Raw genomic sequence first — 10,728 nt, forward strand, 5'->3', positions numbered from 1 at the left:
AAGGGAGAGATCAAAATTTAGACACGTGAGAGAGCATCCGGGATGCAATTATCCACCCCTTTAATGTGTTTTATAATTAAATTGAACTCTTGTAGCTGAAGGGCCCAACGCAGAATCCTCTAATTTGATCCCTTCATACGTTCAATGAATACCAACGGATTATGGTCGGTCCAAATTTCTATAGGGAATGAAAAGTTAGTTACATAAGGTTTAAAATGTACCAATGTCCGCACCAATGCCAGAGCCTCTTTCTCAATGGTGGAGTACTTTCTTTCCGCCTCTAGTAACTTACGGCTGTAGTAAGATACGGGGCGTACTTCACCATCATCACTCCTTTGAAAGAGGACTCCCCCAATTCCTACGTCACTGGCATCCACGGCTATGATGAATGGCTTCTGAAAATTGGGAGAAACCAATATTGGATTAGACACGAGTAACATCTTAAGTTTTAAAAATGCTTCTTCGCATCGAGAAGACCAAATAAATTTCTGCCCTTTTTTCAATAAATTAGTTAGAGGCTGTGCAAGGTCAGAGAAGTTTCGGACAAACCTACGGTAATATCCCAACATACCCAGCACCTTACGAACCTCTCTGACATTACACGGTCTCTTCAAAGCAACAATGGCCTCGAGATTGGCTTGCTTAGGAGCAACTTTACCCAAGCCAATCTCGTGACCCAAATAACAAACCTTAGCTTTCCCAAAGTTACATTTACCCAGATTCACAACAAGACCGGCGGCCCTAAGTGCCTCAAAAACTTTTCTTAATCTTACCAAGTGGGTCCGCCAGTCGTTGCTGTGTACCACCAAGTCATCTATATAGATTTCTGTACCTTCCAGGCCACAAATTACCCTGTTCATCAGACGCTGGAAAGTACAGGCAGCGTTCTTCATCCCAAAGGGCATTACTTTGCACTCGTAAAGCCCTGAGGGCGTCACAAATGCTGAAATTTCACGGGCACGACCAGATAGGGGGACCTGCCAATATCCCTTTAACAGATCCAATTTTGTAATAAACCTAGCAGGACCTATCAGGTCCAGACAATCCTCAATACGGGGAAGAGGAAAGGAATCATTTTTAGTAACCGAGTTTACCCTCCTATAGTCAACACACATACGATATTTACCATCAGGCTTCTTCACTAAGACTATAGGGGAACTCCATGGACTTACTGATGGTTGTACGAGATTGTGCTCCAGCATGTATTTAATTTCGTCCTCAACAATGGCACGCTTCTCTGGACTGAGGCGATACGGGCTTTGCTTAACCGGAGAAGCGTCCCCAACATCAACATCATGCTGGAGCAACCTCGTCCTTCCTGGAGAGTCCTGAAACAAGTCAGAAAATTCCATAATTAGGCTTAGTATATCTTGTTTCTGAGGTGCCTCCAGATGCTCTAACCCCTCTTTTAATACACCTAAATTTTGCAAGTTATTACCTAGAGCATCTGAAGGCACCTGGTCCAAAACATCTTCCAAGTTTTCCTCAACAGGTGCAACCACACTCATAACTGGCTCAAAAACAATGGCCAATGGATCCCGTCTATCAGAAGAGTAAGATTTCAACCTGTTTATGTGGAAAATTTTACATTTACGACTAGTTCCAGGGGCTTCAACTTCATAATTGACCTCTGACAACTTTCTCAACACCTTCCAGGGGCCCTTGTACCTGGGTTCAAGGAAGTTGTCTGGGTCTGTGCTTAAAACTAATACTAAGTCCCCGGACTCAAATGAACGTACCTTACACTTCTGATCAAATTTGGTTTTCATTGTAGCTTGGGAAGCAGACAAATTATCTTTGGCATACTTCCAAGCTACGGCTAACTTGGACTTAAGTTCACTAACAACTTCTCCCACCGTACGCTCTCCTCTCTGATTTACTTCGAGCAATTCATGGAAGATTTCCAAAGGTCCTCGAACCTTGTGCCCAAATATTAATTCAAAGGGAGCAACGCCAGTAGAAGAATTGGGAAAATTCCTTATGGCAAAGAGAGCAAAGGGAAGCCCTTTATCCCAATCCTCTCCTTGCTCATAACAATATTTTTTTAATATACACTTAAGGGTCTGGTGAAATCTTTCCACCACACCCTGACTCTCAGGATGGTAGGGTACACTGGTAATGTGCTGAATGGCCAGTTCAGCACACTTACTCTTAAATACCCTGCTTGTAAAATTCGAGCCGCAATCTGACGGAATTTTACGAGGCAGTCCATACCTGGAGAAAAACTCCACTAATTTGTCAAACACAGCTTTTGAGGTTATTTTCTTCATTGGAAAGGCCTCAGGAAAACGTGATGCTCTATCCATTATGGTCAGGAGATGCGTAAACCCTAACTTCGTCCTAGGCAGAGGTCCTACCACATCAATTACCAATTCTGCAAAGGGTTCTCCAATTGAAGGAATTGGGTTAAGAGGAGCCTTGGGAATAGGTTGATTGGGTTTACCCATCACCTGACACATTTCACAAGTTCTTACAAATTTCTTCACCGAAGACTTCATTCCTGGCCACCAAAAACATTTACTCAACCTACAAAAAGTTTTACTTAAGCCTAAGTGGCCAGAAAAGGAGTCCTCATGTGCAAGGCTTAACACAGCCTCCCTAAACTTGGTAGGTACGACAATTTGTCTTAAACAAGAAGTCACATTTAGTTGATGAGTTGGGGGACGACTGACCCTATACAACAATCCTTTTAAAACCACAAACCTGGGCCTGGTCAAATCGTCAGTATTACCTAACTCAAATGAAAATTCATCTTTTTGGGCCTGTATGAAAGAGAGACGGTCACAATCGGATTTCAATAATTTAAACACTCCAAAACTAGAACTACTGCTACTACTACTACCTTCTACTAGTCCGGGCTTCTCTACCTCTACTTCTAAATTACTTAAATCTAGGTCATCATCATTATCAGATTCTGCTGCACTCTTAGCAGAGGCTCGAGTAGTTATTGCCACAGGGCAAGCCGTGACCGAAACAATAGGAAATAATTCTTGCCCCTCTGCACTCAACATATCATTCCTAAGGATTCCGTCTATTCCTGGTATCGGCAGGCTCTCAACTACTGCCAGCTCAGTAACCTTGTGATACCCTGGGAAGGACAGCTCCACCCTTACTAAAGGAGCAGATACCACCGTATCGGGAAATCCTCCCAGGACCACGTATTCTCCAGTATAGGGAACTAAGTTAGACAAAGACCCTGCCAACACCAAAGATCTAGTGGATCCTGTGTCCCTCAAGAACTTAACATTAAGTGTAGAGGTTTCAGATTTCAATTTTCCGGGGTAGACATATTTGTTAAATGGTCATAAATTACCAGTGGACTCACACAATACAGGTTTTACTTTATCTACATCTGGTTCACTACTAACCTGGGGATCAACAGTTTTACCATTCTTACTCTCTGAAATAGAATTATTTGAAATTAGTGAGATTGGCGTAGGCTGATTAACATTATTTTGACTCTTATTTTGATTGTTTTGGAGGTAACGGCTCCTGGCTCTACATTCAGCTTGTCGATGCCCTGGCTTGTTACACCAAAAGCAATTACCTCTAATTTGATTAGTTTTACCCGAATTGCCACGGTTAGAAAAAACCAGAGTGTGCCCACCACTCAAGTCCTTTCTGAAGCCACTACCAACATGATTACTCATGCTACTATTTGGGGTACTAGATTGGTTTTTAAAGGGATTATTCGACTTAGAAGACAAATCACTATTATCATTAGGGTATGAGGACGAGAAGTTACCTGACCCAGCCCGATGGGTCAGGACAAACTCATCAGCTACCTGAGCCGCCTTTGACAAAGTTAAAATTTTAGTGTCCTCCAGATGAACCCTCAATTCTTTACTACACACCTTCTTAAACTCCTCCAGTACCATCAGTTCCCTCAAGGAAGAGAAGGAAGCAATTTGACGACTTTTCAGCCAGTTGTCAAACTGCTCCTCCTTGAGACGAGCGTACTCAACATAAGACATAGAATTGGGCTTGCCAGTGGTTCGGAATCTCTGGCGATAGGCCTCAGGGACCAAATCATAGGCCCTGAGAACCAAAGCCTTTACTTTGTCATAATCTCTGGCAAGGCCCTCTTCCAATGCATTATATACCCGGATTGCCTTGCCCGTCAATCTACACTGTATGAGTACCGTCCACATTTCTGTGGGCCAAGACAACCGGGTAGCAACCCTCTCAAAAGCTTTACAAAATTCTGGTACGCTTCCCTCATCAAAAACTGGAATTAACTTTAGTGCACCCGAAATATTAAATTTATCTGATGATGAGCTATAGGGTGAACTAACATGATTAGGGGACCCTTGCACCTTGGCCAACTCAAGCTTAAGCTTGAGCAACTCAATCTCATGTTTCCGGGCCCTTTCGTCCTCCTCAAACTGCAGCTTCAATAACTCAATTCTCTTACAAATTACATGGAACTCCTACTGCCCCATTACATGAGCAGAAGGAGTTACATGGTTGGGAACAGCCTCCTCAGCTAAAAAGGGGTTAGTTGATATATTGACATTTTTAACAGCCCTGGCCGGAGTAGGAAAATTGGCCGGACCTTCATACATAACCTTTACTGCCGGGGAATCAGCGAACAGGGACAAACCAGGAGCTTAAGAGCTTTAGACTTTGCCTCGGAATCAGGCTGTGAGCAAATCATAAATGAAGCTACTCACAGGTCTGGTAATTGCTTGGACCTCGTATACACTGACTCCCCTGGCGTTATAACTAGTAAGGTTGGTTCTCCAGTCGGGACTTCTGATCATGCCTTGATTTCATTATTAGTGAAGACTGAGCAGCCTGTCCCTGATATATCATATTCTTGTAAAATTTATATGAAATCCCAAGCAGACTGGAATGGGATTTTGCATGATCTTTTGTGCTTGAATTGGTCACAATTATATAATAGTGTAGATCCTGTTGTCCCTTTGAATGAGAATCTAGTCAACATAATTGATAGGCGTATCCCTTCTCGTGTGCTAAGGTACCGAATGAAGGACAAACCGTGGTTCAATGATGATTGTAGACGTGCTTATCTGGAGAAGCAGGAGGCCTATCACCTTTGGAAGGGTAACAGATCAGATTTGACCTGGAACAACTATACTCAGCTTCGAGCTTTTGCTCAGAGAGTTTATGCCTCAACTGAAAAGGAGTACAATTTAATCATAAAAGAAACCCTCTCTGGTACAACTCAGGAACATAAATGGTGGTCTACCCTTAAATCTGCACTCTTTGGTGTAGATGCAACAGTTCCTCCTTTACTTAAACCAGATGGCTCAGTCACTCACTGTCCAAAGGAAAAGGCAACCCTTTTGGCTGATGTTTTTGACAGTAAACAGAGTAATGAAAAACTTGAACTTCCTCATTCCTGTTTTCCTGAGGCTAAACTAACTAGTTTAGCTTTTCGATCTCGTGAGATTAAAGATCTATTGATGGACCTTGATGCTTATGGAGGTGTAGACCCTAATGGTATTTTTCCTTTGTTTTTTATAAAGACAGCAGATTTCTTAGCTCCAAAGTTATCTGTTATTTTACGCAAGTTAGCAAGAAGAGGAGCTTTTAGCACTTGTTGGAGAATTGGTAATGTTACTCCTCTATGTAAATGTGTTTGTGGTAGCTCAAGTCCCACTGATTACCGCCCAATTTCCATAACTCCCATATTATCTAAAGTTTTTGAACGTCTTCTGGCAAAACGTCTTAATAGGTTTGCTGAAGGTAATCACCTATTCCCTAGTTTGCAATTTGGTTTTCGGAAAGGCCTTGGAGCATGTGATGCCCTTCTTACAATCTCCAATGCAGTACAGAAATCCCTTGATTGTGGTCGGGAAGTTCGTATGATTGGCCTTGATTTTAGTGCTGCCTTTGACCGTGTTAATCATGAGGCCCTTGTTTTCAAACTGAAACAGTTGGGAGTGGGTGGGTCGTTTCTTAGCATTATTATTGATTTTTTAAGTAGTAGATCTCAAAGAGTTTTTGTTGATGGGCACCATAGTGAGTATAGGAATGTGATATCCGGTGTTCCACAGGGTAGTGTTCTTGGCCCATTACTTTTCATACTATATACACATGACATGTGGTTTGGCTTAGAAAATAAGCTTGTTGCATATGCAGATGATGCTACTCTCTTTGCATCAATCCCATCCCCTGAATGTAGATCTGGGGTTGGTGAATCCCTTAATAGAGATTTAGCTAAAATTAGTGCATGGTGCAAATTATGGGGTATGAAGTTGAATCCTAACAAAACTCAAAGTATGATTGTAAGTAGGTCAAGGACGGTGGCTCCTCAACATCCGGATCTCAGTATTGATAATGTTTCTTTAAATTTGTATGACTCTTTCAAAATTTTAGGCGTGATTCTTGACAGCAAATTTACTTTTGAGAAACATATAAGGTCTGTGTCTTCTTCAATTGCACAAAAAATTGGCTTATTGAGAAAGTCTTTTAAGATATTCGGTGATCAATCTATTCTGAAGAAGTGTTTTAATTCTTTTATCCTACCTTGTTTTGAGTATTGTTCTCCTGTCTGGTCTTCAGCTGCTGATTCTCATCTTAATTTGTTGGACAGAAACTTACGGTCTATTAAATTTCTTATTCCTGATCTAGATATTAATCTCTGGCACCGTCGATCAATTAGTTCATTATGCATGTTGCATAAGATTTTTCATAACTCTGACCATCCTTTACATTCAGCTCTCCCTGGACAATTCCATCCTGTTCGTAATACTAGGCAGGCAGTTAATTCTAATAGCCAGGCCTTCTCCATCATAAGACTCAATACTACGCAGTACTCTAGAAGTTTTATTCCAGCTGTTACCAAGTTGTGGAATGATCTTCCTAATCGGGTTGTTGAATCAGTAGAACTTCAAAAGTTCAAAGTTGGAGCAAATACTTTTTTGTTGACCAGGCGGACATGAGTGCTCTTCGTCAAAGCTCGGATTACTTTTAAAATACTGAGACAGTGAAGTGATGAGAGCTCTGACCAAAGAATAGGGTAGTTGGATCTCGTCTCGCTTGCTCACATTTTTGGAATAAATACTTTGGTCTTTAAAACATATCATATTAATAATACGGTATATACCCATGACTTCCTATATATATATATATATATATATATATATATATATATATATATATATATATATATATATATATATATATATATATATATATATATATATATATATATTTATCTATATATATATATATATATATATATATGTGTGTGTGTTATTATATATATATATATATATATATATATATATACATATATGTATATATATATATATATATATATATATATATATATATATATATATATATATATATATATATACATATATATATATATATATATATATATATATATATATATATATATATATGTTTACATACTTATATATATATATATATATATATATATAAATACATTTATATATATATATATATATATATATATATATATATATATATATAGGTATATATATAATTTCAGATTTTTCACCATTTGCCTTCTATTTTTTCTAGGACCATTACCCGTCATGGACTTTCTGGCGACTGAGAGCGAGGTGACACGGGAGGTCACCAGGACCTGGAAGGATGATGAAATCTCCATCCCAGACCGTTACAAGGTCAGAGAGGAAAAGGATATTTTCTCTAAAAATATTCTAAAATTGTTTAATCAATCTTTTTTTTTTTGTCATTCACAAACAGTTTTTTTTTTAATTCCTTTGTTGTTTGTTTTAAAAAACAAATGATAAAAAATATCAGGGTTAGCTAATTGATTAGAGAATGTGGTATTCTGCCTCGTGCATTTCGTGAATTCTAAAAGTTTCGAAAATCTGTTTTCTCTTCTCTGCTTTAGGCCATTTTAATAATTGTCCCAAAATCACGATAATAAATCCATTAATTCAAGGTAGTTTGTGCTTTGGTGAACCGAAGATTGGAGCCCATGTGTCTATGTCTATGTGTTTCATGGTTGCAGCTTTGTTTATAATTGAAATTGTTGTGAAAAAGTAAATGTATAACGATTTTTATGTTCAGTATTTCAATTACTTCTTCCTAAGGTAGTTGGCTTTATCTTAAAAGGAGTTATGTACTTGATTGCATACAGGCAGCAGACTGTGTAAGCATATCCTTGCAAATTATCTCATCGTGTTTAGAAATATTTTTTGACTACAAAATTCTATAAATGTAGGCAACACTTCTTAGAAAGTCATACAAAATGAAATATTAGTAATAAAAGTACACTTATAATGCTTTAACACGTCAAGACTGTCGTACTATTCTGATATATTTTACAGATCTTCTACCAAGAAGTTGAAACCTTCAACGGAGACTCAAGAACTAAAGTCGTCCAAGACAAAATAGATGTGAACGAACTTTCTCCCAGTAGGAATTACTCCTTGTGTGTGTCAGCCATTTGGAACCAGTAATTATTGCCTACAGTAATTATTGATTTGAGATTACAAAGGCATCTTCCTATTAACTCGGAGGTTTTCAGATTTCACAGCAGCCAGTAGGTATATGGATTTGATGTTCCAGATATTTTATTCCCTCACTGGTTAGTATTCAACATAATTATAATGCTCATAGTTTAAACTCGCAATGAATGTTATGTTGAAGAGATAGGCATAAATCTCTCTTTTTATATATGAAAGATCCATTTTAATGGTCGTACTGCTTTAAAAATATTTTTATATTAATTCTTCATTGCTTCTCTTGTACTCTATTTTTTCCCTATTTTTTTTTTCCTCTCTGGGGTATTTTTGTTGTTGTTGTTGGAGGCCTTGGGCTTATAACATCCTGCTTTTCCAATTAGGATTGTAGCTTAGCTAGTAATAATGATAATGACTCTAATTTCATGGCTTTTAATCCTTGTGTATTTTCTATCTTTCTCATTTGTGAATAGAGCCAGCATCACCTATCATTGAGGAGTTACAGCCTATTCCAGCAGGGTTCATCATATCTTGGAAGAGTGATGTCACATCTCGGCAGGAAAAATATACTCTTGTTTATACTAGAAATGACACCGGTGTGAAGAGTATTTGATACAAGTACTGCGTGGAAATTATGCAGGTATATGAACTAATTGGTACCGATATAACATTAAGTGATACTAGTGCGGCAGTTGAATGATACATGTTTTAGAATGAAATAAACTGAACAATACTCAAATGCTCCAGGTATAAAAAATGTGATCAAATATATATGAGTTAAGTTACATAGGTATGACTACACATGGTTAGTGACTGAAGGTAGACATGCCTTTTAAATGACACAGGAAGAAAAACTAAATTAAAATTTATGACCAATAAATCATACAAGAATGAATAATAAACGACAAATGCTATTGAAACCCAGGTAGGATATGTCAATTTAATGACATATGTCTCATACACGAACAGAAAGACAAAGGTATGGTAATACAATGAATGATTAAAAGAATAAGTATAGTAGGTATTTCATTGATTTATTCCCATCTTTTATAAATATATATTCTACTTTTTCGTATTTTCTATTGACCTTTGAATTCTAAAAATAAAAAATATTTTGGAAAACAAATCTTATTTCCTTTTTTTCTGATTACAATACTAGTCTTATTCTACAGTATTTTGAGATGTTTCATAGTTTCTATTGAGCTTTACCTGCTTTACATTGTACTCCATTTTTTTTTCTCGTTTCTGTTAATATAATTTCCAGCTTAGGTTGCTAAAAAGCCTTAAATGTTCATAGTAGTTTTGCTTTCTTTAGCTTTGAATATATTTATGGTATTCTTTCTCATTTGTTTCAAGATATTTATAAAGCTAGTTCCTTATATACACACAAGTTCGATGTTAATTAGTTTCCCACAGACTGTCGAGAAAGATTATATTTTTTCCTGCCATTTGTCCATGTATTAGTTAGTGTATCTGCCTGAACTATTATGCTTACCTTGTCGTTATAAGTCTTCCACATAGAAGTAATTTGGATCTAATCTGGTGTTAAGGTAGATTATAACACATAGAATCTGTATAACTGGAGTTTTTCATTTGTTATGGTAATTCTTGCATTGTTTGATCATTTTCAACCAAACCTTTTTTGAAGGGCATAGATCATTTTACAGATGTGCAAGAGAGGATAACATGCATTTGTCAGCCTGTCAGTGTATCTGTCTGTTGTACATGACCGGACATTTCAGTCCATCCTGACTTTGGAAAGCTGTTTGACTGTCTGCCCACCATTGGATGTATCCCACTTAGCAGCTATTCATACACTGTTGATAAGATTTCAGTCAGACTTGGTAAATTGGTAGACCGTCCTGTATAAATTTGCATGATAGGATATTATTATCTGTAAATCTTATCTTTACCTATGTGTGAAGTTGTTGAAAAGTCCAATTAAAGTTATCCTAAACTCTCACTGAAGTCCATCTTTCCATTTGATGTATTATTTAGTCATGTTTTGGAAGATGATGATAAACCCTCGCTGATGAGAAGAATATGTAAATTAGTATTTGTGAATTTTGATACCTGTTAAGAAGAAACCTTTTAGTTTTCTTTACAATGATTTTATTGATATTAATTTGTGATTATTCATAGACTTTGTTTATTACAATTTTCAATTGGATTTAGTATTACTAAATTCTATTTTGTGTTGATTGTAATGAGATTATTATATTTGTAATCGTGTCTACTAGAATAATTTTGTATTTGTGAAAGTCGGTTGGTAATGAACTCAAACTTTTTGATAAGC

At 37.3% G+C, this 10,728-nt stretch overlaps 1 protein-coding gene across 5 annotated transcripts in view; it reads left to right on the top strand.

Moving 5' to 3' along the window:
* LOC137627125 (tyrosine-protein phosphatase 10D-like) overlaps positions 1–9,680 on the top strand; it is a 66,345-nt gene extending 56,665 nt beyond the window's left edge. Inside the window, exons 4-6 of one of the 5 annotated variants that reach the window (XR_011041134.1) lie at positions 7,522–7,625; positions 8,298–8,516; positions 8,906–9,035. Coding sequence is in view for 2 of the 5 variants with exons in the window: in XM_068358187.1 (XP_068214288.1) it covers positions 7,522–7,625; positions 8,298–8,385; positions 8,906–9,045 (332 nt within the window). In the remaining 3 variants the exon portion in view is untranslated. Of the gene's footprint in view, positions 1–7,521; positions 7,626–8,297; positions 8,558–8,905 lie in introns of all 5 variants that reach the window. The other 4 variants (XR_011041133.1, XR_011041132.1, XM_068358187.1 and 1 more) reach the window with 4 other exon arrangements.
* Positions 9,681–10,728: the final 1,048 nt, after the last annotated feature.

The sequence above is a fragment of the Palaemon carinicauda genome, chromosome 34, assembly GCF_036898095.1.
Source record: "Palaemon carinicauda isolate YSFRI2023 chromosome 34, ASM3689809v2, whole genome shotgun sequence".
NCBI classification, from domain to species: domain Eukaryota; kingdom Metazoa; phylum Arthropoda; class Malacostraca; order Decapoda; family Palaemonidae; genus Palaemon; species Palaemon carinicauda.